Genomic DNA, 16,115 nt, shown 5'->3' with positions numbered 1-16,115 from the left:
TCAATATTCCGGAGGTATCTCCTGATAGTCCCACTGAGGTACCTGCAGCCCTCTCTTCCAGAAATATATTTTCCTGTTTATCCCCTTCTCTATTAATTACTAGAGAATTTATTCCTGTAGGGCTTGAGGCAATCTCCCATCTCTTTGTACCCCGAGCGCCTATGTTAGGAGGTCTGACTTGACAGAATAGGTGGTGCTAACTTGTCAAAAAGATGTTAAGGTTAGCAGAGGACTAGGAGCCACGCGCCTCCTGCCTCAGGACAGGGCAGGGGCGCCCCGCTCAGCCCCACTCCGCGGGCTCCGGACTCTGGTCGGACGGTCCCTGGAGGACGAAGGCCGGAGAGACCCGAGCTCCTTCCCCACGCTCCGCTAGCTGAGCGTCTGAGCTGCGGCCGGGCTGCGGAGGGCAGGGAGGCCCGCGGTTCAGCGCCCGGAGGTAGGTGGTGCTGTTGCGGCGACTGTCTTCCTCATTGGCGCCGCGCGGAGAGGCGGAATGTTCAACTCCTGACTCCGGCGGAAGCGTGGGAGCTTGCGCCGGCCGCCGTCCCCCGACCCCTGCCCCCGCCCTCGTCGCGCCGGGCCTCTGCGCCCCCCGGCAGCTGCTCGCACCCGGCCCGGGAGCCAGGTAGGGGCCAGGCTGCAGGCCGCGGAGGGAGGCCGGGGAGGAGACGCCAGGCCCGCCGCGCTCGCGAGTTGTCCCGGCGCTTTGGGGCAGAGGCCTTGCCGGGGAGTCCCGCCGGCCGGGAACTTCAAGGGCCAACCTCCCGCGCCGAGGCCCGCCCGGGCGGCGGCGGCGGGAGCCACTGTGCTCGGCGCTCGCTGTGTCGGCGCCTGACCTGCCGCGGCGCGGCCGAGCCTGGTCGGGGAAGTTGGGACAGGTCCCACTGAAGTTGGCGCCGGAAGAGCGGGGCGCAGGCTGGAGCGGGTCGGGCTTCGCGGCCGTGGTGGAGGCGACCTGCCGAGCCCGCGACCCCCGGGGCAGCGCCAAGGGGTGGCCTTGCGAGAGTGGGGGGGGGGGGGACGGGGCACTCCCCAGACGAAACGCGAGCCTCCCCAACCAGAGCCGGGTGCCGGACTCTTCCCAGCAGAAGTCTGCGTGTGAGGGGAGAGAGAACCAGCTTCTGCTTTTTTGGGGTACTCTGCCGAGAACGGTGTCCCCCACCCAGCGCGGGCGCTCCTTGCCCTTCCGGCCGCGTCCTTGGGCAGCCTGGGCGCCCTCCCCTCCGCCGCCTCCACCTTTCCTTCCGCGGCAGCCCAGGGTGTCCGCTGTGCAGATCCTCGGGTGCCCGGAATCTCGTGGGCCCGGAGGTGTGTGCCGAGGCCCCCCGCTATGCCTCGCTTGCACATGACAGTTTTCAGAAAAACTTTAATTAAAAACTGGGTAGATGACATCGAATTGCCTAAAAAAAAAAAAAAAAACAATGGGGGAATCATTGTTAGACTGCCGATAATGTATGTTTCTGATGCGCCTTGAGATCCCGCATAAGCACTGTTTATGGGGAACTTAATTACTATTTTTGTTGGTTAATAATGAAAGTACACCATTTGGTGTCCCATTCCAACGATTTTACAAAAGCAGACTAATAATGTGCATGAGAATTTTCTGACAGAATGAATTCGAGGGTATTCAAGATAGTTGTCGAAGTATAATCCCATTTTACCTCTAAAGCTTTGGTAGGGACGGCCTTCTCGCTTTCCTGACCTAAGGTGAAACCAACAGGCAGGATTCAGTGTATCCACACTGTTTAAAGACAAAAACAAACAAGAGACCCGTTAGTGCCTTCTTTATAGTAGGCCTATCTCCACAGTGAAGTTTCATGTCGTTTCTGATTTTAAAAAAATTGGATGGCGGCATTTTAATTATGGTTTTGGTCATTTGTAGAGCTTTTGTTTTAGATTCCTGCTACAATAGTGAGAGATTTGGGAAATTGTAAATGAATATGAATTTGATTTGTTTGGAAAGAGAGAATTAAGATAAAGAAACATGGTCTTTTGGAGCAGTGTGCACTGTTTATTTTAATCTTCATATTTTAATTTCTACTCTAACTTTTGGGGATTATTTTGGAAGTTTTTTTTTTAAGCTGAAAATGTTTATATAAAAAAACTTTAGTGGTAATAATTCCAGAGTAAATGACCATAACACAAAGGTAAGAAGAAAAAAAATTTTTTTCTTGCCTAGGAAAGCCAATAGATGACTGGTCTCTTCCTTATTCCTTTAGGGGCTACATTAGAACACATTAAGGAGAGAGTAATATCCAAATATTAAGCAAGCGGATTTGGATCTAAAAATGGATGGTCAAAGATCTTGGGAACTGAGGGACCTTCTTGCCAAATAAGGAAACTTGGCAAGTTGCACTGTGTATTTTAAGTTAGCACAGAGTGAGTGTTATTGGCAATACATTGGCTCAGTGCCTATCTGGAATAAGCAGTGAAACTGATTTTGATAGGGCTTTGGAGTTAAAAAGGAGTTACAAAGGGCGTGGAGTGAATAATCATCAGAGAAAACTCTGGAGAAATTATGAAGATGTTTCATGAAAAGAGGTCAGACTTAAAGTGAAGCTATTAGTGTGGAGGAAAGCAAAAGGGACAGTGGATTTTAGAAACTGACAGATTTAGAGGAGAGACTGTGTGTGTGTGTGTGTGTGTGTGTGTGCGTGTGTGTGTGTGTTGAACTAGAAAAAGGTGTTTGTGGTGATATAGGAGTTCTTGAAATAAGGCAGCCTTATATCTGTATCCTGAGTTGTTAGAAATAAAAATCAATTTGGATCATTTGTTATCCATTTTATTCTGCCCAGGACAGATTGACAGGGTGGGTGTCTTGTCTATCTAAATGTAATAGGAACAGTCAAGACACCTTTAGGTCTTACTGCAGGGAAGATTTAGGCTACTACTTTTGTGGCTATTAACCTTGCCCCGCTACACACAAATAAGCAGAGTTCCAGCTGTGATCAGAAAACTGAACCTGTTAAGGGAAGAGAGCCATAAATGCTAGCGCTTAGATTGGTTTGACTGATACATGGGTGCTTTTGTGTCAGACCCTCCTACAGACAGCTGAAGCAAGATTATGCCCTAATAGCAGTTAAATAATCCCAACACAGTAGAAGACTGTGACAACAAAGCAGCCATAGTTGCTAAAAGGAAATTAAAGCCCAAATTGAACTTCAGGTGGATAGTAAGCAACCTGGTAATTACTGTAATAAGAGAAGGGTCTGTTTAAAAGAAAAAAGGAAAATTAGAAGGAGGTGGCAGAATGATGTGGTGGAAAAAAGACATAGGTGGAAAAAAATGATATGAATTTGGAGGCAGACCTGAGTTGAATCCCAGTTGTGTCACTTGTAAATTAGGTAGTCAGCTTGGGCAACTTTTCTACCCTTGATCCTCAATTTCTTCACATGTAAATTGGGTATAGTAGTACCTGCTTCCTAAGGATAAATATATGGGACAGTACATGGAAATGCTTGAGCCAGTCTCAAATTTTGGCCACCATAACTGAGTGGTAGAGAGGGGTGTTTCTGTGTCTCAAGCTGTACCCAAAGAAAGCTGCTTGTCCCACATTTCCTAGCTAAGACTTACCCTTGGTAGCTGGCCCTGCTCTCAAATCATACTTATGTGTAATTGGGGGTGGATAGGCTTTCATTGCTACTCTTCTCCTTTGAGTATAAAGATTTCTAAAGTGGCTCTGTGTACATACCTCTGTGCTTGTAAGCTTTGTAACGTTTGGGGGGAGGATTTGAAAATTAATGAATTTAATGTCCATATAAATAATTTGGTAGTTATATGAACAAGGGAAGTTTAAGACTTAGAGGCTACAACTGAAATCATTTGAAGTCATTCTTATAGCTGATTTTAAGCACAGCTTGTCTTCTGGGTCAAATACCATTCATTCTTTTTGTACTCATTTCTGGACTTCCATATAGAAAAACCAAAAAGAGAAGGCAAGAATTGTTATCCATAGATCACAGAGTAAATATTTGCCTATTAAACTTTTCTACCAAAGTGCCCTGTTGTAGTGAAGAAGAAATGTATTCCTTCAGGAGACTGTACATATAGCCATAAGCACCTTCAATGTAAGTGTTTTCTTTAAAATCCTGTATTTAATCTTAAAAATTCTTTCCTCTTTTGTTGTACTTAATTGAGCAAACCAATACAAAAAAAGGACCTGACACAAAAGCACCCATGTGTCAGATAAGCTTATTCCGCCAAATGGTAAAGTAAAATTGACGTTGTAGGGCATGTGTTTATTCATATATCATCTGCACAGTGCTGTGTACTCCACATATGGGAATGTTCATATGAGGAACTTGGGATTGGTGCTAGTAAAGGGTACTTGCACCATTAAGCTTTGCAGCTCAGCCTGCTGCATGGGGTAATGTAATTCCATATGCTAAGAAAAGAATAGGGGTACATCATCATCTGAAGAGTTTTTATAATTTGTGGTTATTCTCTGGCTTTCAAGATGCAGAGAGCTCTGCTTTGAGGATGTGGGAGAAGGGAGAGGAGAGTTGTAGGATGGAAATCTGGAATGTATCTCTCATCCTCCCAGCCTGGGGAGGAGAGTTTCCATTTTTCCATCCTGATGTTAATCATTGCTCTTCATGTTTGCTGTCAGGTTCATGACTGCATTCTTATAACAGAAGGGAGACTCTCAGTACTTCATAGTAGGCTGATTAGTCATCATACATATAGGACTGGAGTGTATCTTGAAGAAGCATCCATTCTGCTCACCCAATTGATGCAGGAATCTCCACTCCATGCCCTCATCTCCCACTGAACTCTCAGGGATGGATCACTCATGACTGAGAGGGCAGCATGTTTTCTGGTTGGGCAATCCGAAGAACCAGGAATTCTTTCTGTAACTTGTATCCACTGGTAGTTTTGCTTCTGGATCAGCAAAGCGTAATATAGGGTCTTAGTATTCTCTAGTTTTAACATTCCCATTTGTTAATGGTTCACTTTAACATAGGGATGACCAGGCTTTAACACACACATTTAGAGAACATTTGTTCTAGGTTATTAGTCTAAAACTGTACCTTGTTTGTCAGCAGCCAGGAAGGTTAGATACTTTCTATTTGACAGAAAAGTGGTTCCAGGATAGAAACAAGTAATGAGCAGCAACAGGCCCCAAGGATGTGGGGGAGGCTGATCCAGAAAGTAGGCCTCACCCTATAAACCTGTGCCTGCTTCCTCCAGCCAACCCCAGTATGCCCTCTCCCTGCTCCCTATTTGACTTAACCCTGGTCTCCTCTTCCTTATGCCATGGCAAGCCCCTGTGGTGGCCCATGACATGAATGTAGCTGTTCCTCTTTTGTAGTTGGCTTGGTTGTAGAAAGACACATTCCACACAGCACTTCTGTGGCATACGCACCACCACTGACCACTTACCTGGTCTTCCTTTATTTTATTTCCAGTGACGTTTCTGGCAAGGAAGCATGCAATGGAAGTTGACACATTAATTGCTTTAACTAGAGAGTTTTATTATATGTATGGTAAAGCATAGATTGTTGGTGGTGGGGTGGTGAAACAATAGCTGTTTTGTCTTTTAGACTCTTATTTAAAGTTGGCTTTTGCTGGTTATCCATATCTGAAATTTATTCACTCAGCCCAACATATTCTATGCATGATATGTTGTTTTTTGAGAGCAGTCTTGAAGGAAATGTTGATGATAGACACAGTGTAGTTATTTATTGATCGAATGCCTAATCTCCTTTAACTAGTCTTGTAGCTCTCATCTTTTTAAGTGATTTTAAAAAAAATGACCTAGTAGAACAGCATTTTTGTTCAGTAATAGAGTCTTTGAATCCTTGACCCTGACCTGACATTATGGAGAACTACACCAAACCAGAGCTACCCTCCCTGCACCCCACCTCCTTTTTTTGGTATCAGGGTTTGAACCCAGGGGCACTTCACCGCTGAGCCACATCCCCAGCCCTTTTCATGTTTTTATTTTGAGACAGGGTTTTGCTAAATTGCTTAGAGCCTCGCTAAGTTGCTGAGGCTGGCTTTGAACTTGTGATCTTCCTCCTCAGCCTCCTAAGCTGCTGCAATTAGAGGTTTGCACCACTATGCCTGACTTCTCCATTTTTTGAATGTAAGACTCTTACCAAAACAACAACACCAATGATTCCAAGTAGTATCATTTTATTTATACATGAAGATAAGCACATTTAATTTATTTACCATCTATGTGAAGGAGGCTGAAATAACACCAGTATACATGAATATTAGGGCAGCAAGGTTGGCAAAATAATTTGTTGAAGGCCAAAGGCTACTTTTGAAAAATCTTTTTAAAAAACCTTATCCAGGTCATGATAAAACAAATTAGTTTTTTTTCCTAATTGAATCAGAAATAAACTTATAACTTTGTGAAGAAGGGGGGAAAGGAAAGTATAAATTAGGGATAGTAAGAGAGGAAGGAGCCAGGTGTGGTGGCACACACCTGTAAGCCCAGTGACTAGAGAGACTGAGGCAGAAGGATCCCAAGCTCAAGGGCAGCTTCAGCAATATAGTAAGACCTTATCTCAAAAAAAAAAAAAAAAAAAAGGACTGGGGATGTAACTTAGTGGTAGATAACACACAGGTTCCACTCTAGTATGGCCCCCATTTCCCCAAAAAATCTAAATTCAGAAATTGTAGGCCCATGTACACTAAAAGGTAGAAACATCCAGAGAATTTCCAAAGTTCCTTTATTTCTAATAAAATTAATCCTTTTATCAAGTAGACTTAATTATTTTTTAAAATTATGATGTTCGGTTATTTGATGAAGCAGGTTACAGTTTTCCAGAATTAGGTGTCCATGTAACAGGCAGTAGATAAGATCTGAAAGAACAGTGCCACCATGGAAGGTGTGTACTCTCGGGCTCAACCATAGTGAGTGCTGTGATTGAATAAACAGGTTCTAGAAATGCTAATATCTAAAAAGTGCAAAAAAAAAAAAGTACTACATTTTAATAACTACATATTCTCTCTGGGAAAAAATAAGTAAAAACTATAATTGCTAATGAAATAGATCTGACAAAAATGAAAAATGACAAGAAAATAAAGGGCAACAAAGAGAGGAGTTAGGAAAAATGAAAACAAAGAAAAGTACATGAAAAGGATTTATAGACCAATAGTATTTATTTATTAATAATTTCTCTGCAAAAGTAATGGAAAGATAAAAGAAAACAATTTTTAAAATGGGGAGAGGAAAACTATCAAGGAAAGCACACCTGACCACGAAGACTGAAGGAATAGATGGCTAAATATGTTGTTATTAAAAAAAAAAAAAAGAAAACAATTATTTCCATTTATTGTGTGTATACTATGTACTGGGCACCAAGGAAGGCACTTTCACATCATCTCCCACTTTCTAAATTATATGTAGAAAAATTATTATTGCTAGTGAGAAAACTGAGAGCAAAGAGGCTTAGTATTTTGCCCAAGGTCTAATAGCTTATAAGTTTGGATTTGCTGCTAGATCTAGTAGGGCTCCTTCCCCTGGACTGTGCTAATTCTTGCTGAAATATCTGTTGTTTGAAACTAAAACTTTTCAAGGAGGTCAAGTAATACAGTGTATACTTAATAATAACTTTTGGACTGTCAATCATGGGACATTAAATGGGAGGAATTTAGAAGATTGAAAACTTTTTAAAAAGTGGAATAATACTCCTTTTAAGGTTTCTAATTTTCATATGACTATTGTTGATAATTAATGATGCTGTATATGTTTTCATTCATTTAGTTAGTAGTTAAATTTTTGTTTTGATTTTAATTTAAGAAAAATTTTAGGTTAAAAATATTTGGCATACTACTCAAGTATTCACATGATTGGACCCAACCACATTGTTAGGATCTTCAGAGTTGTGCCATCTTTCTATTCTTTGATTTATTCTGATACTACTGCTCTAGTTTACCCCTCAGTGTTGTGTGATAGATAGTATTTAAAACAGCTTTGCCAGTGCTAAAAAGTTAGTACTGAAAATTGTTACATGGAGAAAAATTGCTTTTTTTGTGTAAAGCAATTTTTTATCATGGTGAGTTGAAAACAGTGTATGTGATTTGGTACCCTGTGTAAATAAACCTACACAGATGACTCGCCACTGGTGTACTCAGTTTGAAAAACTGGAACATAATTTGGTCAGGTAGCAGTCTTCCCCAAGGTGCTCTAGTTATAACTGACATACAACTCAGATTTTTTTATTCTTCTGGTCATAAACCAGAAGAAGGTATGTATGCATACACATATGTATATGTGTGTATATATATATTTTTTTTTCTGACACTCATATGGGTATGGGAATAGAAACCTCAACCAAGTTTTTCAGCTAAGTGCACAATGCTTTGCCGACTTCACTAGACACCCTAGAATTGTTAGTCTCTTCAGTATCAGATGGGACTTAATTTTTTTACAGTCTCAATAAAACATTCAAGTAATTGCATGGTTCCATTCATGTATTGCCAATTCCCAAATGGCAGGGTGTATCTCAATGTGAGTAACTGTGACTCTGGGAAGAACATGACTAGTTGCCTCATATGAAGTGGTGAAGATCCTGGAGAATGGTGCTTCTACATGGGGTTAGATTAATTCCTATTGATCTCATCCTGGTTCAGATCTATACCTTTGTTTTGAAAAGGATTTCTCTAGTCCTCGAGACTCAGAGGGACCTTGTGAAGATCCACACACTCTCCTCAAACTCCCAGAAAGCCTAGGTAGCAGTTTCCAAATCAGGATTTGCTTCAGAATCCTCTGAGGGCACTTGTAAAATCTACAGGTCTCAGATTTTACTTAATTTGATTGAAATCTTTGAAAACTAGATCTTTGAAATCTAGCTGATCTTTGAAAACTAGATGATTGAAATCTTTGAAAACTAGCTGCAAAATGCACAATGAAAGAATAACCAGAAACTATTAATTTTTTCAAATGTTTTGAATGGAAAAGGTACACATTGTGTGCCTGGTTATGTACAGGGTGCCAAATAACCAGATGGAAATGGAAGTGAATTTGGAAATGTTGCCTGTTGGGAATTTAGTGGGAAAGATGAATGGATTTAGAAAGATGCTGTGGTACAGAAGAGAAAGAATATAAAGTTTTCTTAATGGGGCTCAAAGAGGTACCCTGCACACAAGTTTGTTGGGCAGAGATAGGCATTTGAAGTAGAGACACTAACCTGTGCAAAATATGGAGGCGTGAAATAGTTCAGCACACCTGGGGAGCTGCTAGCTGTTCTTCAGGTGCATATGTGCAGTGAGAAGACATGAAGAAATTGTGGCTCTAAATGGTAAAGGAACAACACCAGAAAATTTCCTGGAATCAAAGACATGAGTTACAGATAGAAAATTTGAACTCAGCTATCAGCATTTAAGAAAGACTCACCCCTAAGCATGTCCCAATAAAACTTGGAGTTCCAGGGATGAATAGAGGATCCTAAAAGCTTTCAGAGAGATAAAATCATGTAAAAGGGATTACTTATAAGAGTAATATCAGACTCTTCAATAACCACGTTAGAAACAAGAAGAAAAAGAAGTAAAACCTTGAAAATTATACGGAAAGTGGTTTTCTACACAGAATTGCATATTCAGCCAGGCTACCAATGAAGACATTTCAGAATACACAGGTTCTCAAAAAGAGTTGCATTCTGTGAATTCTGTCCAGGTATCTAATGGGAGGGATGTTGTCAAAACACAGAAATAAACCAAGAAAGAGAAAATGGAAGATCCAAGGACAGGGATTTCCTCAAAAGAAAAAGGTAAAGGAAAATTCTTGAATGGTAGCAAAGGGAAGGCCTAGTCTAGGTCAGGCTTACAGAGCAGCCATTCCAGCCACACTGAAGCAGGATGAGGTGTACAGAGAAAATGTCTCCAAGAAAAAAAATAGAACCCTCACCCGCTACACCAAAAGAAGAAGAAGAAAGAAAGAACCTGCTGTTTTCAGTTTATTAAGAGACATTTTTCAGTTCTTGAAAGAGTTGATAAGGTGAGTATTATTAGGAATATAGCCTTTTTATGTTAGGAATATAAAAAGCTAAATAAGTAACAAATGACAAAAAACAGGATAACTAATAACTTTAGAAGAGACAAAATGTTATTCAAGAAGGGAAATGTAAGCATTAAATCCTATAGAGCACTGGTGGATATAATATTTACTTTGTCAGACTACTATACACTCTGCATATTTACTTAACCAAATGTTACAGTATGATTGAAAACAGGATTGGGCAAGTGTGACATTTGTATGCCTGGTGATGAATGAAGGATGATATAGGAAAACTAAATCCTTATTTTTCATGTGGAAAATCAAGAAATGGCAATATAAGCTTATTGTTTAGAAATGTGGCGCTAAATACCAGAAAGAAATACTAAAGAATTTGAAATTAGTTGCCTCTGGAGAGTGAGAATTAGATGTGGGGAACAGTAGGGCAAAAGACTTAATGTTTCATAGTTTTACAGTCCTATTTCATTTTTTATGATTGTTAATTAAGAAAAAAATATAGACATAGCATCTGTAACATGAGAAAATCTTGCACATGTATTTTGCATTTTGTTAAACAAATTTTTTAGCTTAAGTATGTTCCTACCTTTGGCACAATCCTAAATTTTATCCAAACTTTCTTTTGTACAATTAACTGAGTATGAATTGTAGCAAAAGCCGGTAGGATGAATATTATTTTAGTCTGTAACTGGATACATGGTTCCCCAAACTCCCAATTTTTTTGTGGACCTCTTCTAAATTTTAGAGGATAGACAAACAACTCTTTCCCTTTCTTGCCCTCTCACCAAAGTAGAGCACAGTTTGGCTTTGTGCAAGAAATCAGCTTTCCTTAGTGACCTGATGTTCCTAGTCATCTGTATATTAAGATCTCTGAGCTGACTGTGTACATTATTCTGAACCTCAAGTTGTTTATGGAGAAAATCTGGTGAATTTATATTGATATAAACTGACCCTCAACCTTTTTATTTTGAAAAAGAAATCAAATTTCACAGAAAAAAATTTTACCTAGATTTGTCAATTCTTAACATTTTGCTACATTGCTTTCTCTCTCCCCCCATCCTCCCCCCCACCCACACACATATGTTTTGGAAGGTGGGACCAGGTATGATGCCCGAATCATTTACCTGGTCATTCTTAGTGGAGAATAGGAAGACTCCTCAAACCACAGAAAATATCATTATAATAATCTCTAGGAGGGGTAGTGTGTTACTCTGGAAACAAACATAATATTTTTTAAAACATCCTTGGCAGTGTTCTTTGGATGACTTAATATATTGTAATCAAAGGCAAATTTTTTACTCTTTAATTAAGTTCTGCTACAGTATACAGTTCAGGAAGCCACATTTGGAAAATACTTGGCCAACTTTTCTATCATCTCTAAGCTGGAAGTATGTTATGGGAGTTTAAGCATTGACTGTGCATTTTGTTGGCAGCATTTTGGCTGGGCTGGTGCGGGATGCTCCGTGGCTTAGGTTATGTGTATTAGAGGTGGCCAACCACAGCTGCCAGGAGAGCTGTGCTAGCTTGCTGTTGAAAGACGCTTCCCGTTTGTCAGGCTTCCTGATAGGAGACCTGGTGACACAGTAGCCTTTAGGCAGAGCTCTTTGGGATACGGGTGTAGGAAGTGCTGCTACAGGTTTTGTTGGGGGGAAATCTGAGCCATTTCTCTGTGGACAGCTGCATTTCAAAGTCTGGACAAGTTGCTGTTGAATTTTGCACGGGCTGCCAGAGTGAGTGTTTTTATTTTGATTTGTCTTGCTTTTCTTCTTCCTAAGTGATCATGGCCTTTCTGGAAGTTTCAGAGGACTCGTTATTCACCATCTAAAGTAAGATTCAAAGGAGTTTTCAAACTTATTTGTAATTCAATTTTTTCTTTCTTCCTACAGATTTTGTGGAAGTATACTACTTTGTCATTATGAGATGTCGTCTCTCGGTACCTCCTTTGTGCAAATTAAATTTGATGACTTGCAGTTTTTTGAAAACTGCGGTGGAGGAAGTTTTGGGAGTGTTTATCGAGCCAAATGGATATCACAGGACAAGGAGGTGGCTGTAAAGAAGCTGCTCAAAATAGAGAAAGAGGTAAAAAATCTTTTCCTTCTATCTGAAATGTTCATGACAGCACTTATATAAGCTCTTCTACCTAGAGGTAGAGGGTCACAGAACTGCAAGGGACCTAGCAAGGTCTTTGGGGCTGATCCATGAGGCCGTTTCCCAATTTCCATTCTGGGAACCCCATAAATAGAAATTATTGCAGCGTGTGCTTTAGGGTTGAGTTCTACTAGGGGTCATCTGAAGTGAAAGGATTTTTTTTTCATGACATGGAAGAACCATGAGCTGGTTCTCTGAGCTGGCTCTCCTGGAGTTCAGGGCTTTTCACTTCCGAAGGCAGCCAACAGGGGTCAGTAAAGAGTAATGTGTAATGTTTTCATCCCCCTTTTATATATTCTTGATTTTGTGGTCCTTGGGAGTTGTCTTTTAAAAAATAAAAATCAATGTTTTTCTACTGAAATAGGCAGTACTGGCTTCTTGTATTTCATCTCTATTTAAGGCTAGACAGAGAGCTGCCCTGCTTTGTAAAATCAGAAAAGGGCCTTGGTTTTCAGAGTATGGGATTCCTGTTGATTGCAGATGGGCTCTGAATTCTGAGACCTTTCATCTTTTTAGTAATATGGCCCAACATGGTCCACAAATTCAGTTTGGTACTTCAAGAATAAATCTACTTGCAGAGCTGACCTATGGGGGCTCAGCTGAACTAATTTTTGTTTTTAGTGCTTTTTAAAATTTTGAATGTATTTTAACTGATACATTAAAAACATAAAAATTACACATATTTTAGGGGTACTCGGTAATGTTTTGATATGATACATGTACATAATATGTAATGTTTCAATCAGCTTAAACATGTCCATCTCCTTACACATTGTCATTTCTTTATGGTGAAAACATTCAAAACCCTTTCTTTCAGCTTTTTGAAATATACACGATGTTATCATTACTGTCATCCTACTAATAACTTTTAATTCCTAGCTCTGGAACTTGTTTTGGTCATTTCTATTTATGTCTGGTTTTAGCTAATTATTGTTCTTTCCATTATCCTTTTAAAGTGAACTTTTCCATAAATATCCTTTAATCTCCTGAGTAATTTTATTTTTTTCCCCATTAATTGCTGTCAGTAAACCATAGCAATTGATTAGAGAAGGAAACCCAAGTGGGAGCATTTTGTGGGTTTTCTTCCAGCAACCTCTATCATGCTGATTACCAGCCATGTTTCCCATCATTGAAGTTGGGTTAGAAGGACTAAGATACCTCTATATTAGGGTGACTGTAAGTTTTAGAAAGCATTAACAAGTGAAAACTTTCAAAGCTGTTGTATGTAAAACAGAAGGGTCCTGGCTAGAAAAAATTTGCTCTCTTTCCTCCCATTTCTTGATCAAGAAAAAATTTTCAGAGTAGCCAAGTAATAAGGCCATTTCTTACTCTTGACTAAACCCTTTATGTAGTAAACTTTGCATTATTGTCCCCATTTTATAGAATGGGAAATATAGTTAAGATGTCCCAGGAGGGGCAATTGAAATTCAAGAAGCCAGACCCTTAATTTTTAGTAATTAACTCTGAAATTTCTAGTTGATCAGGCAAGAATAGAAAATAAACAATTCTATCTGCTTGTATTGAAAGAAGTTTATGATAATATTTTTAAGCATTAAGTCATGGAACTTCAATACAATGAACATGTTCTTACATGATTATTGGATTTGAAAAAGGATATTATAAGACAGAAAACATATTTTGATAGGAAAAATCAGTTGCAGTCCATTTACTCCCTACCCTGCAAAAATACATTTGTAATACTTTTTCTACTATGTTTGAGAGAGACAGGAAAATTCATAGGACAAGAAGGAATTGGAAACTGCCAAATCTTGCTTTTGTTTAGGTATTTAACATAAGTGTGTACAGTTCACAAATGGAGTGTATTACTATAAACTGCAAGGGCATAACTCATAAACTTGTAGGTAGGGGCTTGGGCTAGTAATGGAGCCATCATTATCATTGTGGTAAAGCACCACCATAAGTGCTGAATCAGCATGAGTTTAACATGTGAACAGTTTTGGCTAGGTGCTGGCAGTTATTGGAAAAGAAGTATGCATTTCTTGTGGAAATTGTTATTATACTTTATGAAATATGTATTGGCTACTGCCTGTACATAAAACATTCTTTTATCATGTTTTCTAAATGATAAAATAAAGGTAATAAGCTCTGAATTTTTTCTGATTTATAGATTCAATCCCTTGTTACTTGATCCTTTTTTGCCAGTGAGTTTGGGAAGGAACAGAACATTTAGTAAAATATTTATAACTCACTTCATATGACTCTTAAGAATGACTTGACATCAGACTAAATGCATGTTTTGTGAACTTAGTGAAACATGGAGGAAACATATACCAAATGCTTGACTTTGCTTATGTGGGAGGGTAAAGAAAGACAATTTGCTTCCACTTTGTTTGAAGACCTCTAGTTTAATGAGTTGCTTTCCATTGTTGTAATGAGTATATATTACTTTTCTAGTGGGGGGTGGGAAGAAAACCAGCATTTAGTTAAAATTCTCTTTAAAACTTCATTTTCGGGCTGGGGTTGTGTCTCAGCGGTAGAGCGCTCACCTCTCGTAGAGTGCTCACCTCGCATGCCTGAGTTCAATCCTTAACACCACATAAAAATAAATAAGTGAAATAAAGGTATTGTGTCCAACTACAACTAAACTTCATTTTCAAAAGCCTTTTAAGCTTAGAGAAAAATGACAGTAATACATGAACTTGAGTATGTCCTCTCCCTAAACTAACCCCTTAGTAACATTTTACATTTGCTTTCTCTCTCTATATATATATATACATTATTGATTTATATGTAATCATATTTATTTTTGTTAAACCATGAGAATAAATTTCAGATGTTATAAAACAATGCATAAATGCTTCAACATCTCTCAATACATAACTACAGTACAATTTAAAAATTCTTATTTTATTATCCAATCTATATTCAGGTTCTTCCACTTATCCCATTAGCCTTTTATGGCAGTTTTTTTTTTCCAACCCAGGCTCCAATTCAGGATGACAGATTGCATTTAATTAGCATTATCTGTTTAGTCTGTTTTAGTCTGGAATAGTTTCTCTGCCTTTGTCTTTTAAGACTTTGACATATTTTTAAAAGTACAGCACAGTTGTTTTGCAGAATGTTCCTCGTTTTGAGTTTTTCTGATTTTCCCCTCACTTACTGTAAGTGTGTGAAGTTTGACTAAGAATGCTGCATTGGTCATATGTCTTTGGCAGTCCTCCCTGTGGCTTCATGGGAATTGCATGATGTCAGTTTATCCCACTATGGGTGATGGTAAGTTTGAACCCTTGGTGAAGAGAAGTTCATCCAGTTAGTTTGAACCCTTGGTGAAGAAAAGTTCACCCAGTTTTTCCACATTAAAAATTTCCATTTTCCCTTTGTAATTAATAAGTAAGTTGCAGGTAGATCTTTGAGGTTGTAAATGTCTTTGCTCAACAAAGCACCTTTTTAGTATCCATTGATGATTCTTGATTGAGTTAAATATTATGACAGTTTATGAAGTAGAAAGCAAAAAGTTCCCTCCTTACAAGTTTTCCTAACTTATTTCTTCCTCTATTTATTTATTTATTTTACTCATATATTTATTTATTATTTGACTATAGGGTTAAAGGTTTTTGATATTCAAAGTGTTTGAGTCTGTTACTATTATTACTCTTTTTTCTTTTTTTTGGTGGGGGCTATTGGGGATTGAACTCAGGGGTATTTGACCATTGAGCCACATCTCTAGCCCTATTTTTTTGTATTTTATTAGAGATAGGGTCTCACTGAGTTGCTTAGTGCCTCACTAAATTGCTGAGACTGGCTCTGAACTTGCAATCCTCCTGCCTCAGCCTCCTGAGCCTCTGGGATTACAGGTGTGCACCACTGCGCAGGCTTGTTACTCACTTTTGTACTTAAATTGTCACAAAGTTAGCAAGTAAGAGCTCCTTCAGACTGGCTCCTGTGTCTTTTTGATATCCTTTCCTCTCCTTAATTTTTTTTTTTTAATATTTTTTAGTTGGACACAATACCTTTATTTTGTTTACTTATTTTCATGTGG

General features: G+C 39.2%; 1 protein-coding gene across 4 annotated transcripts in view; it reads left to right on the top strand.

Moving 5' to 3' along the window:
* The first annotated feature begins 457 nt into the window (after window positions 1–457).
* The window catches only part of Map3k20 (mitogen-activated protein kinase kinase kinase 20), a 172,359-nt gene continuing 156,701 nt past the window's right edge, over window positions 458–16,115 (top strand). For 2 of the 4 annotated variants that reach the window (XR_013092359.2, XM_076866786.2), the window contains exons 1-2: window positions 11,514–11,697; window positions 11,854–12,046. Coding sequence is in view for 3 of the 4 variants with exons in the window: in XM_076866786.2 (XP_076722901.1) it covers window positions 11,888–12,046 (159 nt within the window). In the remaining variant the exon portion in view is untranslated. Of the gene's footprint in view, window positions 626–11,497; window positions 11,698–11,853; window positions 12,047–16,115 lie in introns of those variants that run through there. The other 2 variants (XM_076866785.2, XM_076866784.2) reach the window with 2 other exon arrangements.

Source organism: Callospermophilus lateralis, chromosome 9 (genome assembly GCF_048772815.1).
Source record: "Callospermophilus lateralis isolate mCalLat2 chromosome 9, mCalLat2.hap1, whole genome shotgun sequence".
Taxonomy (NCBI): Eukaryota; Metazoa; Chordata; class Mammalia; order Rodentia; family Sciuridae; genus Callospermophilus; species Callospermophilus lateralis.
This window is presented reverse-complemented; position numbering and strand designations above follow the sequence as displayed.